Consider the following 27,693-nt stretch of genomic DNA (forward strand, 5'->3'; position numbering starts at 1 on the left):
CCTCACCCTGGTCCCATGTCATCCACTGCCCCCCAAAAACCTCTCCAGTCAGTCCAGTCTCAGCTTCCTTTCTCAATGTCAGTTACACAATAAATTAAAATCACAAAAACCGTACAAAAATAAAAAGCAACAAAAAGGCCATGAGAAACATAGAATCCTTTGGGAGTTTAAAATGAGAAAAAAAAAAGATTTTTCTGTTCTTTTCATCCCAGGTTTGAATCTTTTCCTCTGTTTTTTAAAGTCTGGAATCGCTGGGACTTCTGTGCTCCCCTGACATACGTGTTTATTTTCTCAGGGGGGTGGGGGGGTGGGGGGGGGGTTGGAGCAGGGGGCTCCCCGGGGCCTGGTGAGGGGAGGGGGGCATCACCGGCAGGTGTGCATCTCCACCATCTTGCGGCACTGTTTGCACTTGACGTAGCAGCACCAGTGGAACTTGCAGCTGCAGCGGTCCACCACCTCCACCTCCTCGGTGTGGAAGCCCCGGCCGCAGCACATGAGCTCACAGCCGTCGATGGCCTTGGACGTCTTGTTGCAGTGCCGCCCCGCCGTGCCCAGAACCCCGTTCTTGGGGTCGTGGTCGCAGAAGTCCGGGCTGGGGTCCAGGTAGACCAGGTCCTCGTCCGTGTGCGGTTTGAACTGGGAGTTTTTGGGCACCAGGACCTTGGTGGTGCCGATCCGCCTCTGCTCCACCTCCGTGGCCCCGTCAAACTTCTCCTTGATCACGTTCCCCACCTTCCGGAAGGGCGGCATGGCCTTCCAGCACGTCTTCACCTCACACGACCCCGACACTCCATGGCACTTACACTCCACACGCATGTTGTTCAGGATGGCCTGGGATAGACACGCACACGCACACACACACACATACATACGCACACACACACACACACACACATACGCACACATGCACACGCACACACATACATACGCACACACACACACACACACACATACGCACACACACACACACACACACACACACATACGCACACACACACACACACATACACACACACACACACACATACATACGTACACACACACACACACGCACACGCGCACACGCACATGCACACACACACACGCACACACACATACACACACATACATATGCACACACACACACACGCACACATACACACACACACACAAACACACACGTACATACGCACACACACACACACAGACATACATACATACACACACACACACACACATACATACGCACACACACACACACACAAAGACATACAGAGACACTCAGTTTGGACCTTAAAGATGACTGAAGATATTACTTTCTATTCTAGTGCATGTAGTTATCCAAATGATTTGGACAAAAAGTACAAGTTCATTATGTATAAAGGTATTTTCAAAATAAAAGTCATTATTCACAATGGTATTAGGCCTCCAGACTTACACTCAGTGAGCACTTTACTAGGTATTTATTAGTCTTATTTTTTAGACTGATTTTAGTCTTCTGCTGCTGTAGAGGTCTGAGGCGCTGGCCTACCTTCCTCCCCGCCTCGTTGTTGTGGAGGTTCATCAGAGCCCGGCTGGAGGACAGCCCTTTGCTCCTCTCCCTCACGTCCACGAAGGACTGGGAGAACGCCACGCCATACGCGATGTTATCAGAGCAGCCCGACCACTGGAACCCTGCAGGAGAGGGGAACATCCACGGGTCCACTGTCACAGTCATAGCACTTTATCCAGGTGTCTCCCAACACCACCAGAATCACCGTAACCCAACTCCACTGCCATTTATACACTGCAGTTTTCTCAGTTCTGCTTATTATGCTATTGGCCCTTTTGAATTTAACCGGTACCAGCCAACAGCAGAGATCTGCTTAAGGCTTCTTCCCATTACTAACCAGGGAGGCTGAGGCCCAGGTCTCTGTAAAGTTGTTTTGAAACAATGCCCTTTGTAAAAAATAAAAAGAAAGGAGCTATAAATAAAGTTTTTCCTGGAGTTTTTATTAGCACCAGTCAGTCAGATATTAGATATCTACGCCGTTACTGTCTGGTGTTGGCAGTTATCCTTCTAAGTGGCACATGGTGTTAAGTGAGTATAATAGCTGTGGAAGCTCCAACTGACAGAAACAGTTGCTAAATTGATTGACTACTTTTTTTTTTTACAGTGTTGTTAATCTTAACTATTTTAATCTTCTATTTAGAATTTTAAAAACATAAATCTTTACATTTATATTACTTTTTTGTTACAGTAAATAAGACAAAAAAATTGCCAATGAGGTAAGACAGTTTTACTCATTTGAAGATTTGCCAATGAGGTAAGACAATTCCACTTTTCAATGAAAAAGTAACTTAAAAAAAAATCTACTTGAAATAAAAGAAATACCATAAGTACTTTTTAAGTCATTATAAGACGGAACCACTTAAGACAGTGAACAGCCAATCCCGTGAGAGCAGCCCTGTTGCCGGGCGGATCTGTACCTACCCTCGGGGCTGACCCCGTACACGTTGCGGTCGCAGCCGCACTTCTCCAGCTCCCCGCTGCTGCAGGCCCGCGTCACGGCGAAGGCCACGCTCGCCGACGAGATGGCGTACACAAAGGCAGCCTCCCTGGTGCCTGGGAACACGAGAGAACCGCACACATTCACACCTGCGATCCTTCATATGCTACACACTGGACCGTGCTGCCCACTGTCACTTAAAGGCATGCCATGAAGGAGTGTTACCCTTAAAATGCTGTGTATTTTTAGCCTATGCAGTTGTTGGCAGTATAGCACAATAAGCACAGCGTGAACGTGGGACTTTTTCTCCTAATGGCATGCATAGCTATCTCTGACATCATGTGGCTTGAGAGGGTAAATAATCCCTCTAAACATGAAAGGCAGCTAATTAAGAATAAGTGACAGCTTGTTAAAATTCTGGCATTGCACTTGTGGTTGGAACAAAAACCCAAATACACAGTGGTACCCCAGGACCAACGCTGAAAACCCCTGCCTTAGGGAAAGTGTTAAAAGTGACAGGTTTTCTCTCGAGTGAACGATAATTACAAGGCTGTGTCATAAATGTTTTATACATCCAACAATTGTTTGTTTTTTAAAACCTTTTTAAAATTGGCATATGTTCATAAATAAGTGAGGGAAAAAAGTGCTTTCTGGGTTTTGCATACAAAAAATGTCCTAGTTTCCTCAATGTACCTTAACTGTCTCAGGGAGCTGCAATGCCCTATACCCACCAGCTGGGGGCAGTGCAGCCTCAGCTCCACTAACAGAAGGCTCTGCGGCAGCCTGCCTGCTCAGACAGGCTTATGACCTGGGTCTCATGTACCTAAGCCGCCCAGACAGGCTGAGACCCCTGGAGCTCTGTCTGACACACACAGGCCCTGCGGGGCAGCCGAAAACTCTGATTCCCCCAGAGCTTCCAAAGCTGTACCTGTCTATCTCACAAACCTCTCCTTTTAATCTTAAAAAAAAAAAAAAAAATTCTGTAGCTAACTATCTCCAAAACATCTCAAAATCCTCAAAGCCACATCAGTTACAGACGAGGCAGATGTGTGCCAGATGGGGAGAGGTGGGTCCACAGGTCCATCATTTATATGCCATGCATTCCAGAAAAATACTTCCGCAAAGGATGGACTCATGTTTTCTTGCTCGATAAATCTTCAGGAGCATCCTAGCTCTGGCTTCTATCACCGGGAAGGAGCATCTAATGGACGGGAATTTCTTCACAGATAGAAGAAATTATCCCGGTGTCACGCTAAGCCCAGCAGTGCCGTGAGGGCCCAGCAGGGCGGCGCCGTGCTCTTACCCTGCGTCACCACCTTGCCGAACACGGGCAGGGTCTCCAGCGTGGAGCAGTTCCAGCGGCGGTTGCGGAACTGGAACTGGCACTCGTCGATGGCCAGCTGGGCCCCTCGCCGCACGGCGTCCATCACCTCCACGTTCCGCTTGCAGATCTGCACCTGCCTCTGGATCAGCCCCTTTAGCTTCTCACACGTCTCCTCCTCAGAGATACTGCCCACCGACGACAGCTTCGCCAGGTACCTGAGGAGAGGGAGAGAGAGGCTGGTATACAGGGACTACACACACACACTGCACTGCACTGTACACACATACACGTCTCCTCCCCTGAGATACTGCTCACTGAGGAGAGCTTCGCCAGGTACCTGAGGAGAGAGGGAGAGAGGCTGGTATACAGGGACTACACACACACACGCACAAACACACACGGCACTGCACTGTACACACACACACACGCACACACACATATACTGAGCAGTACACACACACACGTCTCCTCCCCAGAGATACTGCTCACTGAGGAGAGCTTCGCCAGGTACCTGAGGAGAGAGGGAGAGAGGCTGGTATACAGGGACTACACACACATACGCACAAACACACACGGCACTGCACTGTACACACACACACACGCACACACACATATACTGAGCAGTACACACACACACGTCTCCTCCCCTGAGATACTGCTCACTGAGGAGAGCTTCGCCAGGTAGCTGGGGAGGGAGAGAGAGGGGCTGGTACACAGGGACTACACACATACATACACACACTATTTTCTCACTTTTAAGTCGCCCATACAGATGTTGACCAAGGTGACCGCCTATATTGCCAATGACTAGAAGCAGCCCTGCTCCCAGGTATTTCAGATAGGGGACAGAGGGGGGGACAGAGGGGGAGGATGAAGTGGTGTTGACTGGCCGGTGGTGGGGAGGTTCAGGGCTGATAAGCTCTTTCACCTCAGAGGTCAGAGGTCAGAATGTCCCCCCACTCAGTGAGTGATCTCTCCGGATGCTCTGACCCCACCACCACCCATCTGCTATCCCAGGATGCTCTGCACTACTGTCACTTTACATCACCTCATAAAAATAGACCGTTTCATTGGGTGATCAAAGAGAGGCTCCCAGGAACATCCGCATCCAACCATCTCTCAGATGAGCAGTCTGCTCGTCTCTCCTTTAGAGAACAAATACATCTTTTCTGTGGCTACAAACACTAAATACCAGGTCTTGAGCTTGGAGAAGGACTGCGGTCAATGCAGATGTAGTTCATACAATTATATAATCAACTGATAAATGAATTTACTGTAGGGATATGCCTAACCCCAGTTTCATTATTGAATTATTGCATATAGGAGAAAACATTCAACACACTGTATTTAAAATCCTCAAATTATTTTATGCTAGATTGAATGTACAGTATCTCTCGCAAAAAGAAATTGAATGTATTGTAAATAAAATAAATAATTTATTTACTTTCAGACACCATTGCCCAATGCAACAGAAAAAAAAACCCACATGTTTATAGAGGTAATCCGTTTTCCCAGTTGGCTATTTTGTGCAGTAGACCAGGTTTGTGCTTATGCTGCATTATCCATGTCAACCTGCAGGTTTCTGCTTGTAAATCCAAGTACTTAATCACTGTGCCACTTTGTATAACATCATCATGAAATGTTGCAGTTTTAAGTCTAATTTATAGTTTATGTAGTTGTCTTGTTGTATTTAGGTGAGGGGGGGGGTGGATTTTGACCTAATTTTACCAGGAAAGTTGAGTTCAGATCACAATACATTTTTTTCATATAATGTGTAGCCTCTTCCTGGCTTTCAGCATGTTAGCCTGTGACCAGGCTGACCTTTGCCCCCTGCTGAAGCCGCGGACGCCGGGGCTGCTGGGTAAACAGCGCTGGGGCTGACCCCAGTGTGCCGCTGACGGGCCCACATTAATCACGCTGTTTCTGAGGGTCTGCTGCGCTGGAGATAACACGCACACCTCCGTCTCCCCAGGGTCATTTCTCCACTTCCTGGGCCTGATAACCTTGACCCATCCCACTTAGCCAGGTCCCCTCACATCAAACAGGCCAGGGGGGTGGGAGAGGGCAAGCGGGGGGGCAACGCTTCCTCTGGTGGAGCTACGCTCCGGCTGCCCGAGAGCCCAGGGACTGGGGTAAAATGGCGGTATAGCCTGCGGTATAATGCTATCATGCTCCTCCTGTGGTCGTTTTTTTTTGCACAATCATTTGTTTTTGTTACCGTCCTGTTTCCACTCAACTTCAGCACAGCTGTTGGCAACAGAAACTCATAACACTCAGGCATACAAAAAAACTAAAAACCAAGACAGGAATGTGACCATTTTTTTCTTTGTGAGTGTGTGTGCATGCGTGTGTGTGTGTGGGGGGATAGGGGTAGAGTTATGTTTGCTTAATTGAATGATCATTGTGAGTTCATGGTAGGTTAGTCACTGTATATTGACCACTTTGTTACAATAATAATACACTAAGGCTGTAATACACTATGGTACACTAGGGTTGAATGCAAGGGCTGTTACCCAAGTCTAATTACGGTTTGGAACCACAGTCTAATTTCTTTAAAAATGCCCTGAGTAAATTACAATCTTAAAAATGAACTGTTCTAATAATTAGCTACCAAAGCAAGAAAGCAATATTAACTTTAACAATATTTATTAACCTTTAAAAAAATCTCATCTGATTAAATTAAGTGGGGTCTTTCTGGACTGGCTTATAGAAAGCTTGTTATGGAAACAAATTCTTGCAAGAAATATGAATGTTGCTGAAATGACAATGGCTTGAACAGGCTCTTTCCACACTTCATCCAGAGACATACCAGTTCTCATGTTCAGAGAATTAGGAGCGAGGCCCGGGATGGTAGATTTAGACACAGCAGGCAGGAGGGGGGGGGGGGGGGGGAGAGGGAGGGCGAGAGAGAGGGGGGAGAGGGAGGGTGAGAGAGAGGGAGAGATGTAACAATGAGAGATGTGTGATGCTCTGAGTCTCTGGAGTCATGGGAGGAACATGTACTGTACTGACACCCCCTGTCAAAATCAGTCCCTCCAAATCTAAACAGCAAATCGCAACGCCATTTAGGGAGGCATTCATATACTATTATTACACTATTATGGTTAAATAGCTTATGCTTTTATCCAAAGCGACTTACAGTTGATTAGACTAAGCAGGGGTCAATCCCTCCAGGAACAATGTGGGGTTAAGGGCCAACAGCTGTGGCTTGAACCACTAACCTTCCCGGTCCAGTAAGTCAAGACACTAGTCTGTAGCCTCCCCCCATAGCATCATGCATCATGCACATATATATTTTGTGCGTGCAACAACTACTTGATATGGCCTGAGATTAACTTCCACAATGTAATCTTTTATTTCTTCAGCTGATAACCAACTGCGTCACATGAACATGTTAGTGTCCCTACATTTACAACAGCCTAGCAGAACTGTTTCTCCCTTGAAACCTCAGCAATCATAGGTTTAGATTTTTTTGCTTGTGGAAAACAAAACTATTTACAAACACATATTTCTCAACAAGTATCTGATTGTATGTGGCTGTACCAAAAACTAACAAAAAAAAGGATGCTTTTGGATTCACCTATGTGCCCAGGCATTATGTCTGAAAGACAAACCTTTGAAAATTGTCTCTCCATTTTGTTGTCGTCTGCCTCAAAGGTCAGCAAATGTCAGCTTTTAACAATATGCCTTTGACCTGCTCGACATTATCACATAAAGATCTTACAGGACATCCGACTAACATATCCCTCACAGAGAAGCAGTCTGTGGAGCCTTTCAGGCTGAAACGTCATGTCTGCACTTGAAGGAAACTGTTTATGTTGTCTTAGAGACACAGCAGAGGCTGGCTCACTACCTGAGGCAGACATGCAGACAGACTGGACAGAGGTGTTCAAAACTACTGTATATCCTTAGGGGGATATATCTAAATGCCTCAAGCTGCTATCAGAACAGAAACAAACTATGACATAGACCACATAGACTCACATAGACCTTCCAGTAACACTTTCAACACAGTCATCATACTTTCTCCTCCCTAGTGGTTATACACATTATATCAATATGACAGGGTATGGAATGAGATAAGGTCCTTAAAGGCTTGAAGCAGATTAAAATGTTTCATAACAAGCGTCTGTCCAAACCACAAGAGCAACCTCCGATTTGTCGCCAATAACCAAAACGATTGAGAAATGAACCACAAAGGCTTGTGGCTTTCAAATCACAATAAGACATCTCCCTTGGGAAACAAACCACTTACTGGATTTACATTTCTGCATACTTCTTCTTCTCCATTCCTGCTAACATTCACTCTAAGCTGAGCTACCAAAATCAAGAATTTGTTTGTAGCCTCAATAGTAGTTATTACTTAGTAGTAATACTTGTAATTGATTGACTCATTTGTTGTGACAGAAAGTGGTTACCACATAAATGTATACTAAAAAGGTACTTTTATGTATATCAACCTGCCTCTCACATTTAATTTCTGATCATTGGTAGAAAGCATATTAGCCAACATTTCATCTGGATATAGTTTGCCCAATAATCTCCAAATAATCTGATCATCCAATACAACTCTCTGAAACTGGTCGTTTGAACAGGCTCATACTCCAGCATAGACACATCCTCCACCCGAATAGTCTCCTCTAGGAGGAAGCCTCTCTAAGAACTGTACTAGTGTCAGAATCACAGTTTGACCACTACAAGCACAGTACCTGGTCTCCTCAAGAGGGCGCCCCTTTCTCAGTTTCCCTGAGAAGTCAACTCAAGTTCACACCAAGGTAGCAGTCAGATGCACTTCTGCAAATGCCCTTCCTCAGCTCCCTTCCCTCGAGTGAGCTACTCTGTGACCCACGTACAGCAAGTGAGCTTAACAGGTGCTCTGCGGGGGAGGATAGATGAAGAACAAACCCAAACAGGACTGAACCGCCCTCCAGGGAGTGTAATCGCTCCCAAGTTTCCCGTTCATAAATTTAAAACAAGCGGCACTTGCCATGGCTGCCGTATTTCAGCCCGGCGTTTTGGGGATTCCTCCCGTGAAGCAAGGGAAAATAACGTCAGGGAGAACGCACAAAGCTCTGACCCGAACACGCACCAAGACTAAAGCGCTCTGCCCTGTTCATGTAAAAAGGTTTGGGACAGCACAATTACATGCAACAATGAGAAATGATCATGTTGCATTATGACCACGTTTACAATACAGATTCTGATCCTGGGTGAGACACTTCTCCTTTCAACCTTACTTAAAAATACTCTGAATATTAAATATCCAGCCGCAGAAAAAGATTGTATGGCAAAAACCAAGCTGAGTCATTCATTCCTCTGATAAGGGCATTTGATATGTAACTAAATAATACTACTAGATCTAATACTACTACTACTACTGCTAATTATAATAATAATAATAATAATAATAATTCTTATTATTATTATTATTATTATTATTATTATCATTATCATCATCATAATCATCATAACATTATTCTGATTGTTTAGAGTTATTGTTCTTGCTATTAGTATTATCTGTTTTATTAGCTGCAGTAGTAAATCAGCAGTGTGTATTATTGTTATTAATACAGTTATGGAGATTCTACTGTCCCCTGCATTGAGGACTGGAGTCTCATTGGGGAAAATTATAATGACATCAGCAGAGGGTAATCAGTGACAGGGTCAGATATCAGGCAGTCAAAATGCACTTTGATGCACAGGCAACAGAGGTTAGGCGGGGTGACAGTCAGGAGCAAGGCTTTATTAAATGTCCATTACACTGTTTGATCAGTGTGAATCGCTTATAAAATGCCTATGACTATGTTATAAACCATCTATACCTCACCAAAGCACAAAATTACTATCTTCTGTCTATCTCTAACAAACATAATGCTAGATTCAGAATTGTTTTGAGTTCCTAAGAAAACTTTAAATAACAAGAATACAAGATCAAGAATCAGTGTAGATGACAAACATTAACACTATGGAGATACAATTACAAGGAATGCATATTTCAAAAAGCAAAATGCCAATATATCCTCTTTAATAACAATGGCAACAGTGCAAATGATATATGCAGACATGTATTATTCTGCCTACATTTTGCAGATTAATATATATTACAACTGTAGATACCTTACAAACAGTCATCTTGCTATCTCAATGTTTACTTTGCAATGACCGCAGGTGTGAATGGGAAAACATCTCAACTTCTCTGCAGTTTTTCTCATATACCCCATAATTAGTTTAGATGTTGTACAAAATGTACAACAGGACAAACTGTAACGATACATTTGGTTTTATATAATGGATTTATTTTTTCTTCAATAGCTGTAGCCTTTCCATCTTAAGAGGTTTGATGCGTTGTGTGTTCAGAGATGCTCTTCTGCATACCACTGTTGTAATGTGTGGTTATTTCAGTTACTGTCACCTTCCTGTCTGGCCATTTTCCTCTGACCTCTCTCATTAACAACGCATTTTTAACTGCTGTTCACTGGATGCTTTTTGCTTTTCACACCATTCTTTGCATCATTCATCATCAACATCATTCAGCTGTTCGGATTTATGCATTTAGTTGCTGCCAGATGATTGGCTGATTAAATATTTGCATTGCAAGCTGGTGTATAGGTTTACCTAATACAGTGCTCACTGAGTGCACATTCCAACACAAAGGATTTACAAAGACATGACATTTATACTGCACTACTGATCAAGTAGTCAGGACTTCACATTCTGAAATATGTTTATAGCAGATCTGTGTCACTGAAATACCTTTCATTTTTAAGCAATGCATTTGCAAGTAGACATTTAATTTTCATCTAGAAATATAATTTTATATTATTTATTTATTTATTTATTCAATTTTATTTGACCTTGCACAGTAGGTGCCGTTAGCCACAGATGGTAATCCGCGTGAATCCAGGGCCAAACCCCATTGCTCTGTGTGATGTTTAAGTAACTTTAGGTCAGGGATAATGAGGGCTGTTTAAATATTTACCTGCGTGATTTTTCAGGTAAATGGCACCGTTTTCAAACCACTATGAAGGCATGCTGAGCTCTGAGTCTCACAAATCCTGCCGTTCAGTGATGTGGGTGAATAAACTGCCACACACTTCATCAGTCTGTCTGCCACTGTGTGCACTCACACACAGCGGCCACACTGGGCTACAGGGGTGTGCTGACTCCTGTATCTGTATCAGAGCAAGGTGATGATGATGATGGTGTTAGTGTGTGCATCTTGTATCTGAGTAAGCTGATGATGATGATGATGATGATGATGTATGTGTGTTCATCATACAAGCTACATCATATGATATGATATTACAGGATGTGTGGGCATCTTTTAATAATTTATTCCCACCCTTTAACAGTGTCAGTTGTGACAGTTTAAAAAACCTCCAGACTGAATAGACTACAGCTCTACAGTGCAGCAGCCCGGCAGCCTGCCCGTTTTACTGCAGGCAGTGAAAGAGAACAGGGAACAGATCCCTGGACAGAGCCCACGTCACAGGAACACACAGGCGTGCAGGGGCAATTAACACAATTACCCGCCAGGCAGGGGGCACTGGCATGGCCGCCGGCCTTGTTTTCAGAGGGAAATTAACTCGAGCAAAGCCAGGCACCAGGCCACACATAAAAACAACCTGGAGAGTGGAAAAGCAGCAATAAAAGCCCATAAAATTAGTCTCCCGCTTGTATTCTAATCCCAAACAGAGGGGGGACTGGAGGGGCCTGGGTGGCGGGTGGGATCCGGTTCCCGTCCCTGGCCCATGGATCTGGAGGGATTCCGTGATAGGGCAGGACAGAGCACCCCGCCCCCCTCCGTGGAATATTCTCTACGCTCTGGCAGATATACCTGTTTTTTCTTCTTTCTTTGTTTTCTTTTGTTGAAGAGCGCCAGTATAAATACGCTCAGAATCCTTGTTAAACTGAATTAGAAAGAATCACTTCACCAGCTGCACGGACACTTCAGTCAGCAGCTGAAAGCCTCGCGGCGTGTGACAGCGGCCCTGTGCGGCTTCATCGGGCTGTTCGCCGTTATTTCTGTACGCTACGCGTGTAGCCATGCCGTTTCCACCCCGCCCCCCTCCAGGATATATAGATTTTAATCTCCAATCCCACCTGTATTTGGAATTTGGGGAACGATGTGTAAGCGTACTCGACCCCTGCTGCTGGCTCCTGGGAGCGAAGACGACGCACAGTTCTCCTCTGAAGCATGTGATGTCAGCCAGCGGCTTCTTTTCACACCACAACTGCAGGCCACACATGTACAGAGTAGGGGTGGAGGAGACCCAATCATACACATGTGCAGGGAGCAAGCCAGGGCAGCCTGGATGGCTAACAGAAGTCGCTGAAACTATCAACACTCCTATTCCAGCTGACTGAACTCCTCTTATATATCCCTTAGGTGACACAAGACCGATTATCTGCCACTCCCGTGGGTCTGGCATCCGCTGTCAGCACTGCTACAGGCTGGGCTTGATCTGCGACTGTGGGGCACTGTGGCGTCGCCTGTGCCTTTCGGCTAATCATTGCTGTGCTATTAGTTTAGACGCAAAAGGGGAATAAAACCCAGAACAGACAGGATGTGTGTTTTATATCCCGTATAAACCCTTTCACAGATGTTCAATCTAAGGCACTTTGTAACAGAAAATGCTCTAATTCATTTAAAACTCCACTTACGCATACATACAGTGGTGTGAAAAAGTGTTCAGAAAAAGTCCTGATTTCTTATTGTTTTGCATGTTTGTCACACTTAAATATTTCAGATCATCAAACAAATTTAAATATTAGTCAAAGACAACACAAGTAAACACAAAAGGTTTTTATTATTAAGGGAGAAAAAAAATCTAAACCTACATGGCCCTGTGTGAAAAAGTGATTGCCCCCTAAACCTAATAACTGGTTGGGCCACCCTTAGCAGCAACAACTGCAATCAAGCGATTACTTGCAATGAGTCTCTTACAGCGTTGTGGAGGAATTTTGGCCCACTCATCTTTGCAGAATTGTTGTAATTCAGCCACATTGGAGGGTTTTCGAGCGTGAACCGCCTTTTTAAGGTCATGCCACAGCATCTCAATAGGATTCAGGTCAGGACTTTGACTAGGCCACTCCAAAGTCTTCATTTTGTTTTTCTTCAGCCATTCAGAGGTGGACTTGCTGGTGTGTTTTCGATCATTGTCCTGCTGCAGAACCCAAGTTCGTTTCAGCTTGAGGTCACAAACAGATGGCCGGACATTCTCCTTCAGGATTTTTTGGTAGACAGCAGAATTCATGGTTCCATTTATCACAGCAAGTCTTCCAGGTCCTGAAGCAGCAAAACAGCCCCAGACCATCACACTACCACCACAATATTTTACTGTTGGTATGATGTTCTTTTTCTGAAATGCGGTGTTACTTTTACGCCAGATGTAATGGGACACACACCTTCCAAAAAGTTCAACTTTTGTCTCGTCAGACCACAGAGTATTTTCCCAAAAGGCTTGGGGAACATCAAGATGTTTTCTGGCAAAATTGAGACGAGCCTTAATGTTCTTTTTGCTCAGCAGTGGTTTTCGTCTTGGAACTCTGCCATGCAGGCCATTTATGCCCAGTCTCTTTCTTATGGTGGAGTCATGAACACTGACCTTAACTGAGGCAAGTGAGGCCTGCAGTTCTTTGGATGTTGTTGTGGGGTCTTTTGTGACCTCTTGGATGAGTTGTCGCTGCGCTCTTGGGGTAATTTTGGTCGGCTGGCTACTCCTGGGAAGGTTCACCACTGTTCCATGTTTTCGCCATTTGTGGATAATGGCTCTCACTGTGGTTTGCTGGAGTCCCAAAGCTTTAGAAATGTCTCTATAACCTTTTCCAGACTGATAGATCTCAATTATTTTCTTTCTCATTTGTTCCTGAATTTCTTTAGATCTCGGCATGATGTCTAGCTTTTGAGGCTCATTTGGTCTACTTCACTTTGTCAGGCAGGTCCTATTTAAGTGATTTCTTGATTGAGAACAGGTGTGGCAGTAATCAGGCCTGGGTGTGGCTAGAGAAATTGAACTCAGGTTTGATAAACCACAGTTAAGTTATGTTTTAACAGGGGGGGCAATCACTTTTTCACACAGGGCCTTGTAGGTTTGGATTTTTTTTCTCCCTTAATAATAAAAACCTTCATTTAAAAAAATGCATTTTGTGTTTACTTGTGTTGTCTTTGACTAATATTTAAATTTGTTTGATGATCTGAAACATTTAAGTGTGACAAACATGCAAAAAAAATAAGGAAGGGGGCAAACACTTTTTCACACCACTGTATGTCATAATTCCTGCAAGGTGAGCTCTGGGTAATTTTCCCACAGAACGGCTCCTCTGCCGTCGTCTACATTTCTCCACACCTCCACTGACACATCGCTGAGTCATGTTCATCTTTAAGATTACCTGGCTTGAAGTCCCTGCTGACTTCAAAACAATACGAGGGCTCACCGCTTCCTTTCAGACGAGCCCCACTCCTCCATTTCCCTCTCTAAGCCTAAGTGAAAAGGGCACGCTTTTCAAATTAGACACATGCAACCGCCGCTGCCAAGAGGGAATCCGAGAAAAATGCTCATAACCATTAGTCCCGCTCTAAATCTGCTCGGGAACTACATCAGAGGAAGCAGGCCTATTCATGAGACCCTTACGTAGACTTAGCTGACACTCACCGCACAGCATCTCAAGCTGTCAGGGAAATTGTGTCACACATTACAATAAGGTTACATGAATTGGCATAAACTAATGTAGTTGTTAAGCAACTACTGCGACTAGTTAAAGGTTTATCCTGTGGTTTGCTAATGTATAAATAGTCATGCAGTTTCTACATTGGTTGGTAGTTAACAAATACATTAACTAATAAAAAGTTAATTTCATGCTTAATTAAAAGTATTTGTACATTAATGAATTCAAGGTAACAACTACATTAGTTAATGCCAATTCATGAACCCTTAATGGTAGTGTATGACCTGAAAATGCTATATTATGATATTTATTATAAACCAAACTAAAACATATACCCACTGATTTGATTGATTCCGAAAACATTTAAGAAAACACTAAATAATAATGAACAATATAACAATAAATAACAATAATTTTCTAATATTGATGGAGTGCCTTTCAAATCGCTCCAGATGTTGAAGGATACCCATCCGTTAACTGTTGGTTCTAAGTGCCCTTTAAGAGGGAAATGCAGAGGATTATGAGTACATAAAAAGGTAATAGCTTGGAGTAAACACTTAAATATCTTCAGATGTCACACTTTTAATCTTGAGAACTCCACCCCAGTCTCATGGTATATACAGTCCCCTCCAAAGATATTGGGACAGCAAGGCCAATTCCTTTGTTTTTGAATACATTTTGGGTTGAGATAAAAAGATGAACACGAGAGAATAGTTGAGAACTTCTGATTTTATTTTGTGGTATTTACACCTAGAACTGCTGCTCACTGGGTGTTTTTTGTTTTTCACACCATACTCTGTAAGCTCTAGACACTGTTGTGCATGAAAATGATCAGCAGTTTCTGAGATACTCAAACCACCCTGTCTGGCACCAACAATCATTACACAGTCAAAGTCACTTAGATCACATCTCTTCCCTATTCTGATGTTTGGTCTGAACAACAACTGAACCTCTTGACCATGTCTGTGTGTTTTATGCATTGAGTTGCTGCCACATAATTGGTGGATTAGATATTTGCATGAGTATATATCCACACTGATGAGATGGACTTTTGTGAACACATTAATTTTCTGATTTGTGAAGCTCACTGAGATCTGCAGCCTAAGTGTCAGGCAGTAAAACATGCCTTTTTAAAAGGTCTCTTTTGGCAATGTACAGATTTCACAGGTACAGTAAAGTAACATCTTACAGTTCAAACAGCCCAGTTAGATATTACATCACACCAAGCTAAGAAAAGGCATGCTTTGACTGAAAAGAGTATCATAGTATCATGGGATAAAGAGGACCAGGAAATCAAAGGGAACAGACATATGTGAATACCTCTTCCGTGAATTCCCTATTCTACTATCTGGTTATTAAAGGAAGCGCCGACAGACAAATAAGACAGTGGACATGGGCCTTAGTTTTTCATCCAGGCTACCTATGTATTACTTTTCAGATCAATGAGAAGTTCTGAAATATGCCGGCAAGCACACCGGACCTGGTGCACAGGTTGTATTCAAGCAGCCCAGACTGGGCTTGGTTTCTGATGCTCGTGTCCTGGTCTTCTTGAGAGACACTACTCACTAGCGCCACTGCTGTTGGCTCCAGTATAGGTGTTTCAGGTGACTTCAGTGTAAGTCAAAGGTAACAATATGGTAGAAATATGAAGTCGATCATTTTTTCCCACAGGAAAATGTAGTCGCAATCAGTGTTTTTTCCCCAGCTAATGTCTCCTCATGTGCCGAAGTTATTGTGTTATTCGGTCAATAGTTATAATTTGTGGATGAATCAGAGACCATTTGCGTCACTGCTGAACTGCGGCTCCTCCATTAACAGTGTGAGAGAGTGTTGGCTTCCATACTGCTCACTGGTTTCAAAACACGTTTCTAGCCCATGGATAGTCAGTGGGTGATGTAACAGGCACTTGGTCCATATCTTTTCGACAGTCTATGGTTGTATTGCATGTTTGTAACATGGCCACCCGATGGTTGTGAAAATGGCCAGATCCACAGATTAGCCTATATATAACCTAACTTCAGGTTGAAGTGAAATTAAGATGCAAGCAATTAAGTAATCATTGTCAATTACTGTGTCAATAAACAAATGTGTATGGTGTCCATAGCTCAATGTTATTTGGTAAAACATGTTGCATAAACATCTCTAAATTACAGCCATGTGATTACCATGATGCTCAGATTTTAGACCTCTGCATCTCAGTGGCAGTGCATTGCTGTCTTGATCATCCACCCATCCATCCATCCACCCACCCATCCATCATCCATCCATCCTCCCATCCATCCATCCACCCATCCATCATCCATCCATCATCCATCATCCACCCATCCATCCATCCATCCATCATCCATCATCCACCCATCCATCCATCCATCATCCATCCATCAATCCATCCATCCATCCATCATCCATCCATCCATCAATCCATCCATCCATCCACCCACCCATCCATCCACCCACCCATCCATCATCCATCCATCCACCCATCCATCCATCCATCATCCACCCATCCATCCATCCATCATCCATCCATCCATCCACCCACCCATCCATCATCCATCCATCCACCCATCCATCCATCCACCCATCCATCAATCCATCCATCCATCCATCCATCCATCAATCCATCCATCCATCCATCCATCCAATCTGTAGTCTAGTGACTTAACTGGGACCTGGAAGGTTGGTGGTTCAAGCCCCCAGTGTAGTCATGATAGGATCCACTCAGCTGTTGGGCCATAACCCCATATTGATCCAGGGGTAATTGTCCGGTGCTTAGTCTAATCAACTGTAAGTCATTTTGGATAAAATAATCAGCTAAATAACACATTATTATTATTATAATTATTGTTATTATTATTATTATTTATAGGGGTCACGATGGGGCTATCCCAGTATGCATTGGCAAAGACTCCAAGAGGCAGGAATACACCCTGGACAGGTTGCCAGTCCATCGCAGGGCACACAAACGCCATCAGATCATTATTCACCACAATGCTAATAAGCACAACAGGCACGCAATGATTCACATTGAATGATGACATCAGTTCATATGAATGCTGAATGAGATGACCACTGCTCCAATAAGATATAAAAAACAAATAAACCCACACTGGCATTGTAATCACAGACAGTAAGTTAAGTTTTATGTTTTAACATTAACATGAGTTTAATTTATCTAAATTTCAATTCAGTTAAGTAGCTAATGAAACTGGGTTTGAAGCATAATAAATCATTCAGCTAAGAATTTTTACATATTTCATATTCAAAAGTAGGAGAATTGCACTGGGAATGTACTATAAGCCCAAGCCTACCACATATTTTTCTTTTAAGTTTGTTTTCCTTAACACAGTATACACTTGCCAAGTTATGACTAAAAATTATATCGCTAAAGCTTACAATTCATTCAGTGAATTCAGAAATATTAACAGGTTTTGTCACTCTCACTGAAAAAGTGGATTTGGAAAGACACAGCACTCTCCCTGAGAGCACGCTGGAATTAGCCCAGCCCACACAAATACTGCACTAAATAAACAACCAGGATAATGTGACCATAATAAGCATCTGCCATTCCTTTTTCTCATTTAATGTCTGCCAAAATCATCTTCCAAATAGCTTTGCCTTTCATCTCCTCACACTTGTGTGAAAGTCAGCTGTGTGCTGAGGTTGCCGTCAGCCTACAGGTGCAGTAAAACTTGTCTGTCTGGGGCGCACATGAAATCAGGGTGTTGACTGACAGTTCTTAAACAATACAAACGGCAGGTTAATTAGATTCTAGTCCGGAGCATGAACATCACATACCATCAAATATGTGTTGTTTTATGAAGGAATTTACATTACCCAAAAAGGGGTCAAATGAGTGTTCTATGACTACTCTCAGGAAGTATAATAAGTCAAATAGATTTGTCAATACTGTCTATCTACTTGAACCATCCTGAGGAGCCAGGAATCCAGCAATCCAACATAATCAAACCAATCAATTATTGGTTTATCATCAATGATTACTGCTTATTGTAGGTGCATTGCTGTGTAGGACCATTCAAGTTCCCTTGAAGTGCTTGACATAAACCGACACAACTCAGTAGTGCAGTGGTTACGGAGATTGACATGTAACCACAAGGTTGCACAATGCACATGGGTGGGAACCTGCTATTGCACCTGTGAATAATGTACTTAACCTGAATTGCTTAAGGAAATATCCAACCCATTGAAATTGTTCTCTACATACAAAGAAACAATCATTATTTTGATTTATTGTTTTGACCTGCTGTCTTGTTTTCCTGGCTCAAACATCTATAGGCTATACTGTATGTCCTTGCACAATGGTATCCCAAAAAAAGTCAGTGTGGGTGTCAGCATTCAGATACTTTTGCTTCACTGGCAGTGCCAGTCCTTCCTTGTCCGAGAAAGCTCAGTCCAATGAGGCTTTCATTCATCGTCTCAGGCCTGACCATTGGCATATGTACCTGTTGCCACTGAGTTTGCCAAGAAGGATTTCCTCCAAACAGACACTCAGCGCTCATGTGACCACCCTGTAATTACTTGTCCCCTACAGAACCTCTGAAATGTGATGCGTTCTACCGAATGTGCGTGCCTTCTGTGTTTGGCGCGTGGTGTTCCTTTCCTGCACATGCATCATGCGTGTGTTGCCGCAAAGATTTGTCATTTCAGATTATGCAGGCAGTCAGATGTGTTTGCGTTGTAGGCTTTGTGTTTCTTACGCCGCAAACCGCTCTCGCTGGAAGTGCGCGAACGCTGCGTTTGTTGTGGTTCGCCTCCAGTTTATAAACGTCCATGTTTAATCCAGCCAAGAGCTCGTTTGACAACCCCATATATTATCTTTCAGTTTAGTTAAACCCAGAAACAAAAGCAAAACAACTGCTGTGTAGGCTACTTCACTGAATGAATAGTACATGCTTCGTGCTACCAACGTTTGGATAAGATACGATCTGCTCCATTGCCCCGCTAAAACTAAAGACAAAAAATGCAAACAGCAGGTGACAGAGAAGGCTGACATCGGCTCATCGGAGTTTAACGATGTTTTTGAAAATGTTGTTATGAGTTATGAGCTTTTCCAAAAGCCTACGATATATGTACGCAATGGTGATGAGGGAAATCACGCGAAAACAATCGATTCATAATCAAACACTTCAAATGGCTAGTCCGCAAAATGCGCAGAAGGCATCAGGTGAACGGTGAACCTGACGAGACAAAGCGAATCCAATGTGTAGAAGAATTAATGAAAACACAAAAGTTAACTTGATTAATGTCAACATGACTCACTTTTCAAGTCTGACGAGTATTCATCCATTTCCATCTATTTCATCTCTTTTTTTTCAGATCCGTGCAATGTCATTTCACTGCTCAAGTGAGAACTCCTGCGGTGGCCGTTATTTTTTAGTGTACATTGAAAATGTTATTGTTAAATGCTAATAAGCCTGGTTAACATTGTCCCAAACTTATAAATAATTAGGCCGCTTACAACAGACTAAGTTAAGTCAAATAACTGGTGTATAAAACCTGACATTGCTAGCTCCGTTCATCAAAGAACGATATAGACATTCGATTTATGAGAACACAGACGTCAAATAACATGTTTAGCCTACGACTACCCCAGACGACATCAACAAAAGTATTGTAGCTCACTACCCTACGTATTTACATTTTCGTATCGTATTGTTCGGGGCACATAGTTTCTTTAAATAATATAATTGAAAATAGTAACAAAAAATATAAAATAGTTTCACTAGGGAACAAAATTTAATCAAATGCAGTTTTAACAGGCACGTATTAAAGGAAATGTTTCACTCTAGAAGCAACCTATACATATGCTTTACTTACTTGTCAGCATGGCAACGTTTAGAATAACCGTTATACTTACAAAACGCCAATTTATATTGGATATTGTATTGATACAAATATCCTCTGTTTAATGCGTTTTCTCAATTCAGAAAATAACCAAATTTAAGATTATTAAGATTATTATGTAGCGGTAAAATGCATCTCTGCGGGGACCAGCATCTTTCTTCAGACCAGTTCAGCTCGGATGCTTCTAATAATGTATTTATGAGCAGCTGAGCCGTTGATGCGTTTAAAGCAAATTAATGCAACGTTCCCAAAGTAAGATACCTTCTTTTTTACCGGGGGATATTTGTTCCTTTATGTGTGATAAACGAAGTATGATATGCTGTGGTTAATTCAAAGCAGAAATACGCTTTTGACTGAGGTAAGGTCTCACAATAAAAAGTTCACTATTAATTAACTAATGTTCATTAATGTTAGTTAATTAACATTTTACTGTGTACAATACTTCTAAATTATGTCTCTCGTTGTTTGTGAGCTCCTAACATCTAAACGTGTATGCAGACTGCCGAATCAAAATAACATCCTGAGTTCTTCTGAAAAATAAATAAAACCTATTTTAAGTATACTTTTAATTTTACATTTCATTCGATAGACAGAAAGAGGCTACTTCAAATCATTAAAAAAAACTTTTAAAAAAATAACTACTCCAATTACGCCTTATTTCATGTTTTCGTTTTAAATAGTGCAATGAATTGTGGCTTGAAGTATGACTAAAACAATTATTTAGCGTTAATTTTTGCCACATAAAAGAAAAAAAAAGAGTTCTTGAAATAACTAGGCTAATACCTGGCACATTCCTGTTGGGGGAAAGGACAGTGTACATGCACCCGTTCGGATTACCCTGTCAGAATAATCATATTTTGCAGACTAGTTGAAAGGTTTTTTTCTTAAGTGTGAAGCGTGTCTCCACACGTCTACGGCTTACGCCTGTCACCACACCTTGGCAATTCTAAAACACTAAACCCTCTTCAAAACATGCAAAACATCAATCTATCAAATTAAGCAGAGTGTTCAAATGGAAGAAACCATTTATTACACAATCATATCTGGGGTTTTTTTGTTGTTGTTTTTTTTATTCCGCCTTTCTGTAGGCGTAATACTAAAAGTATTCGGTCTTCGGTATTCGGTCATGATCGCCGACAATAATTAGATGACATAACAAAATTCAGGTAGGCTACCTGTCAGATGGTGGGACACAAGCTCGGTCGACAGTTGTGTGGGTACACGGCAATGACGCTCTTTGCGGACTTCATTTAAAAATATTGAAAACGAAAATGAATATTTGTTTTGCCTTCCATCTGAGGGCAAGCATAAATGCAGAAGTTGAGAAATGCATGCTCTCAAGGAACAGGACCTATCCGCGAACACATGGAAAGGTCAGTCTCAGCGCAGTGCTGACAGCCTACACGAAATACAGAATTATCTGATTAACCAGTCTGCAGTTAAATAACCGTACAACAAATTCATCCGAGTTATGTGAAAAAACTACATTGAGACCCACATGTATGGGTTTTGAGAGCGACTTAAAAAAAAAATCTTGACACATTTTCACAAAATAGCTCTGCTAAAATAATACTACAACAATTCAACATTGATGGGACAAAATCCCGGCCTACTTTGAGCAATTATAGGTGAACACGTGAAAAGTGCGTAAATGGGTAGCACCAACAGGGCATGGTCTCTGACGCTGAGAAATGGAGAATGGTGAGAAAACAACAAATACAATATTTGGTCTTCGTACACTTACAGCCAGTTGCTTGCATTTGCAGAGAAGAGCGCTAGTATTAGCATCAGCAGCGTCCTTAGCAAATACTCCGATGTCATCTTCAGTAGGAGAAAGCTCGAACTCCCCAAGTTAATCGTACAATCCACAGACGGCGTGATTTTAGCCGATTTTTCTCACTTGGATGGATTAGCGGTGTTCTCGGTAAAGGGATGTGCGTAGATCTGTTGGTCCCTTTAAACACAGTTAATCCATTACCAATTCACCGGGCATCCACTTGAAGAAGGCAGTCTTGCAACTCTTGTAGGTGTCCTTACCTCTCCACAGAAAAAAAGATGAAATAAATTTGTCCAAACGTCTTCTGGTTCTGCAAGCTCTAAGCTGGACACCTCTTGTAAAATGTATTTGTTGTTATCGTATTGATATTATTTGGCATTCTCATGCGTGTAGAAAACGAGCGTAAAAACCGCTTTCTCTTCTTGGTCCGACAGAACTTTGACTTGCAATGCGTTCGATTCATCTACCGTTCTTACTTCCCATTTATTTATCCGTATTAACTTTGGCTCCGTCTGATACCTCCTGAAGATGCCACTCTGTGCGGGACGTGAAACTGAATGTCGAATTTAGTGACTCCTGTTGGATTTAGGAGGGGCGGTGCGAAGTCTGGGGGAGGTTTTGATGTGTAAGTATGGAGATAAGGGCGGGTTTAGAGTTCCCTATCAGAGCGCGTTATGTATTTTTTTTTAAAGCCCGAGTGAGCCCCAAGTCGTTTTAAAAGTTATCCTGAAAGGATGCAATAGCGCAGCTATTCACCGCGCTGTGGTGAAACACTTCTTAGCTGAACCCACCCACATCAACCACCCCTTCATGAGCTAAACACTTCAGTGTCAATACGTTATTTGAATGAAATCCGCTTGACAATAGTAGAGTTTACTCTTCGTAAAAACGAATATAATGGCTGTAATATTTATAATAATAACAAAGACAGTCTGTTTCAGATGCCCAAGATATTTCCGACGACTCTATGAAGAGAGAGCAAACATTCACCATCCGCTTCACGTTTAATTCAGGCGAATGAGTTTCGTGTAAAACGCGCGTATTCATTTGGCTAGCCAAAGCGAAAAAAGGAGTCTTTCAGATTTCAGTTTAATCCCAAGAGAGTTGTTACTGCCAAAGTACAAATTAGACCAAAATGATCCAATCTGATTTAATTTATTGGGGTTTCTGTACTAAAAATACCCTTTTTTTTCTTTTCTTTTTTTTACTAGTGGGATTGAACACTGGCTCTGTTAAATTCATGAACTGAATGTCTCGCGCTGAAGGCGGGCCGCCAGCCTGAGTTACCCTTCAGGATGCGAATGAACGCTTTAGCTAAAGCATACACAAGCAAATTAATGAAAAGTCCATTTTAACATGTAACTTTGGTCCAAGCATATTTATAATATCTATCAACAAATGTTTAGAATCTTAATTTCCCCCTGTGTCGGACGTGAAAGTTATAAATCACAGATGCAAAGTCTACGCTAGTCTGAACCGCACCTGCAGCTGCAGAAACAGAACCATCGGCATAATCCTGTGTGTGTAGTCAGGATGTTCGATAACGGAACGTTGACTGGAATTAACTTCCTGTGTGAGCACTTTCTGTCTAGTCTAGTCTGTCTAAACAGTTTGTTATCATGAACGGCAATGGTCAGACTTAAACTGAAAACTGAACTTGTATCTCTGCGAATCAGTTTCTTAACATTTATATCAAATCAAACGTCTTATGTAGTGTTGGGCATCGTCTATTAATAACAATCACATAATGCATGTTTGCGCTCCGAGTTTATGTTATTAAACAACCATTTCACAACCGCGTCAGAGGCTTTCAGACGATTTACAGACAGGTTATTTGAGGAATGTATCCCAAATACATACCAATACAGCCAACAACTATAACATAAAACGTCAGTCTTAGTCCATTAGCGACGCGGTTAAAAGCATTACGTCTATTTCAAGTAAAAGGAATAGTGCGTGCAAATAGGCTATATTGTAGTCATTGATCTTTAATTGTGCAGCACCTCACGACTGATGTCTTGTTATTACAATCTGATCGGTGCTGTTCTCTTTACAGTTATCCACTTCTCAGGTATCCTACAATCCTTTGAGGTCATGTCTTTACTAGTGATTCTAATTTCCTTTCTTAATCTCAAATAGAACTCTATAATAAATACATCGTTTTAATATCGTTTAATTTGAGCTGCACCCATTGTAGCATATGCTGGTGGTTCTCAAAATGATTGTGAAGGAAATATTTCAAAATAATGCATTGAAGATCATTACTGGGATTGCATAAATGATAGCTGTTTGAAAAACAAAATAATGGGGGTTTGTTTAGTTTTATTTTACAGGAAGAACATGCCCAGGCTAGTGTAATGAGCAGTATAGTAAACAGCTTTCCCACTATCACTATGGAAAGATATCACTTGAATTGTCACATTTCATGGGCCAGAATATTAGCCCTAGTACAAGTGCATTTCTGTTTCATGAAATATATACTTTTATTCATATCAAGAATATGGTCTAAGCCATAAGTTAAGCAAATACATATTTAAAAAAAATACAATAACATAATTGGAAATTCACTATTGATACTCTTGAAAAATAGAAAATATTTTTTTCAGCTGCAGTTCTGGAAATGTTTAAATATTTTATCTGGGTTGCATCATGTGTCCAAGTGGTAATTCTGTTCCTCAAAACCAGTGTTCACCAGCATTCAGACCACTGCATTAACACTTTTTTACATTGCTTATCATAATTTTGGGGACTTATTTCGACTCATTTACATGTAAGAGCAACAGAAGAGCTTTTTTTAATCAGTTTGAATGGGGCCAACAGTCAAGGGACCAGTCTGAAGAATAGTAGTGGCCAACAGGGGGAGGAAGTGAGCAATTTTCTCTGGTGGCGGAGGACACAGTTGACTGAGGCAGTTTAGAACCCTAGCAGGTGCATGTACAACCTTAAGGCTGAGCCTCACTATATTAGCCTAGGACTGACGGTACACAATGAATAGACAAATGACCATAACATTGATTTTGTGATTTTTGTGATTGAACTGTAAACTGAGCTGACTTGAACTGTTAAATAAAACATCTTCAGAACAGCATCAAATATTTTATTTTATTTAATGTGCAAACAGTGCATCTTACACTATTGCCCTCGACTGACACTCGCCCTGTCATTGGCCGTGTAAGAGCAGCATTGTCGTGATGCTTGTTTGCTGGTCATTGAGAAAGCTTGGCGTGAAGCTGCTCACGTCCATTTGGTGTCTCTTCACAAAACCCAGGGTCCCACCCCCCCTGTACCGTATACCCTTGATTTAGTGTATTCTGGGCCATGGGCCAATCCCATGGCAACGAGGAGGTGCAATCCGTCAGGCCCAAAGAAGCCAACGATCATTGAAGGAGCCCCAGGAACAGCTTTGTGGAGCCAGGCTGATGGGAACCGAAAAAGACCCAGGGCACGGAGGTCACGCTGTGGTCCGTTCCAGCACCTAGCCTGCCTATAAAACACCCAGATACATTCCAACCTCCCGGTACTCTCATCACCCACTGAACTATACTCATGTAGTATAGTGAAGCTGAGTGAAATTTAGCAAAATATAGGATACAGTATTTATTGAAAAACTTACCTACATTGGGGACCAAAAGTCTGAGGACACTATAAAGTCCCTGGTTATTTTAATTTGTTATCAAGGAATAATGCAATTATGATGAAATGGAAGATGAGGTGTTGCAGAAGCTGGTGGAATCAGTGAAGGTTCAAATCAAGACGAAAAGCAGACACAGCAAAAGGGCTAACAATTGTTGACCATTAATAAATACCTAAACACATTTTTTACTTATATTATTAAAAAACAATGTATTCTTGAATAAGAAGCATCAGTAGAGCATCATTGTCATATTATTCCTTGATAAATAATGAAAACAATCAGTTCTGAGTAGTGTCCTCAGACTTTTGAACCCCATTGTATATAATAGTATGCTGTATGTCTATTTAATCACCTATTAAAGTCACACTCCACTTTACAGCAGCTGTTTAACATGGCCTCCCAAGCAGAGCTGAAAAGCGAGGCGCTCGCCTGCCTTGATCCAAAAACGGGACCTCAATTCAACCACATTTATTTTGTGCCAGAGTCAAACAAGATATATACAGAGACATTAACATGTTTTGGCCCAAGCCTTCGTCGGAGATTAGGGGTGTTCTGCATTGAAGGGTACTGCCATTCTAGACATGAATTGTTTGAGGTCTGGATTTTGAAAGCCTCCTTTCCCAGCCTCTTTATGATTCATACTGGGGCAGCTGTCTCTCGTGGTGCCCTGGATATCTAGATTTTTTTACTTATTGCTAGAGAGTGTAATGTGACAGAATAGCCAAGTTTCGGGATCAGTAACTGCGCTAACCCTCTTGGACCGAAGTCCTATTAACGGCATAAGTACACTGACAGATGCCCCAAGTGTGTGCCAAAGAATGTCATTGCACTCAAAATATTACCTCCAAGTGAAGGATAACATGTCTTGTCATCAAATTGACACCGTTTCTGGCATTAATTGAAAAATGTGCTGGGTAATTAAGCCTCAAATTTAATTAAATCCCCAGTGTCATATCTATGTGCCAGTGACAGGAACAGATGCAAGAGTTCCTGAGAGGTGAATGCACAGACATACAGAACACTACTGCCTGTTTGTTCCACTGTGTACTGTGTGGCAATTTGTCCTATACACTACATGAAGTGATGGTCAGGCCATTTAATACAGTATGACAGTGGTAGTGCATGTCAGCTTTTGCCATTGGGAGTCATTTAAAAGGCAACAAATGATTTATTTATCAGTTTCAACAAACTAATTATTGATTGCAATTATTGGAAATGTACCCCTGACAATCTTATGATTAGTAGTTTTATCTCCCAAAGGTTTTTCACCATTAACTGATATGTCTTCTTGTGAGTTCTTCTTCTTATTATTGTTGTTGTTGTTGTTGTTGTTGTTGTTGTTGTTGTTGTTGTTGTTGTTGTTGTTGTTGTTGTTGTGAATGCGCAGGGTCCCTGAGGACCAGTGGATGAGTGAGTGGAGCTCTTCTGCAGCGGCACAGGTCCTCTCTCCCTCTCCTCTGTGGTTTCCTGTGCATTTCTGGCAGAGCTGCTCTCACAGATGATTCCCTTCAGCACTGCCCCTGACACTGAGGCCCTGCTGAGAGGGACATGCTCTCACAGACCCACAGAGGTTGTGTGTGGAGTGTATGCAGGGTGGAGGGGTAGGTTGTGTGTGGAGTGTATGCAGGGTGGAGGGGTAGGTTGTGTGTGGAGTGTTTGCAGGGTGGAGGGGTAGGTAGTGTGTGGAGTGTTTGCAGGGTGGAGGGGTAGGTTGTGTGAGGAGTGTATGCAGGGTGGAGGGGTAGGTTGTGTGTGGAGTGTTTGCAGGGTGGAGGGGTAGGTAGTGTGTGGAGTGTTTGCAGGGTGGAGGGGTAGGTTGTGTGTGGAGTGTATGCAAGGTGGAGGGGTAGGTTGTGTGTGGAGTGTTCGGTTGTGTGTGGAGGAGACAGTTGGGTGGAGGGATAAGTTGCTTGGAGCATTTGAAGAGAAAGGTGTGTTGAGGGGTATGTTTGCATGG

General features: G+C 42.3%; 1 protein-coding gene across 1 annotated transcript; it reads right to left on the minus strand.

Annotated features, from left to right (window-relative positions):
- Window positions 1-363: 363 nt before the first annotated feature.
- Window positions 364-22,629, minus strand: wnt4 (wingless-type MMTV integration site family, member 4). The gene is made up of 5 exons (XM_061218910.1): window positions 22,070-22,629; window positions 3,772-4,007; window positions 2,453-2,584; window positions 1,511-1,653; window positions 364-831 (listed from the first exon to the last, which is right to left on the minus strand). Exons 1-5 carry the CDS (start codon window positions 22,144-22,146, stop codon window positions 364-366), a joined length of 1,056 nt encoding a protein of 351 aa, XP_061074894.1. The 5' UTR covers window positions 22,147-22,629.
- Window positions 22,630-27,693: the final 5,064 nt, after the last annotated feature.

The sequence above is a fragment of the Conger conger genome, chromosome 14 (assembly GCF_963514075.1).
Source record: "Conger conger chromosome 14, fConCon1.1, whole genome shotgun sequence".
In the NCBI taxonomy this organism is placed as follows: Eukaryota; Metazoa; Chordata; class Actinopteri; order Anguilliformes; family Congridae; genus Conger; species Conger conger.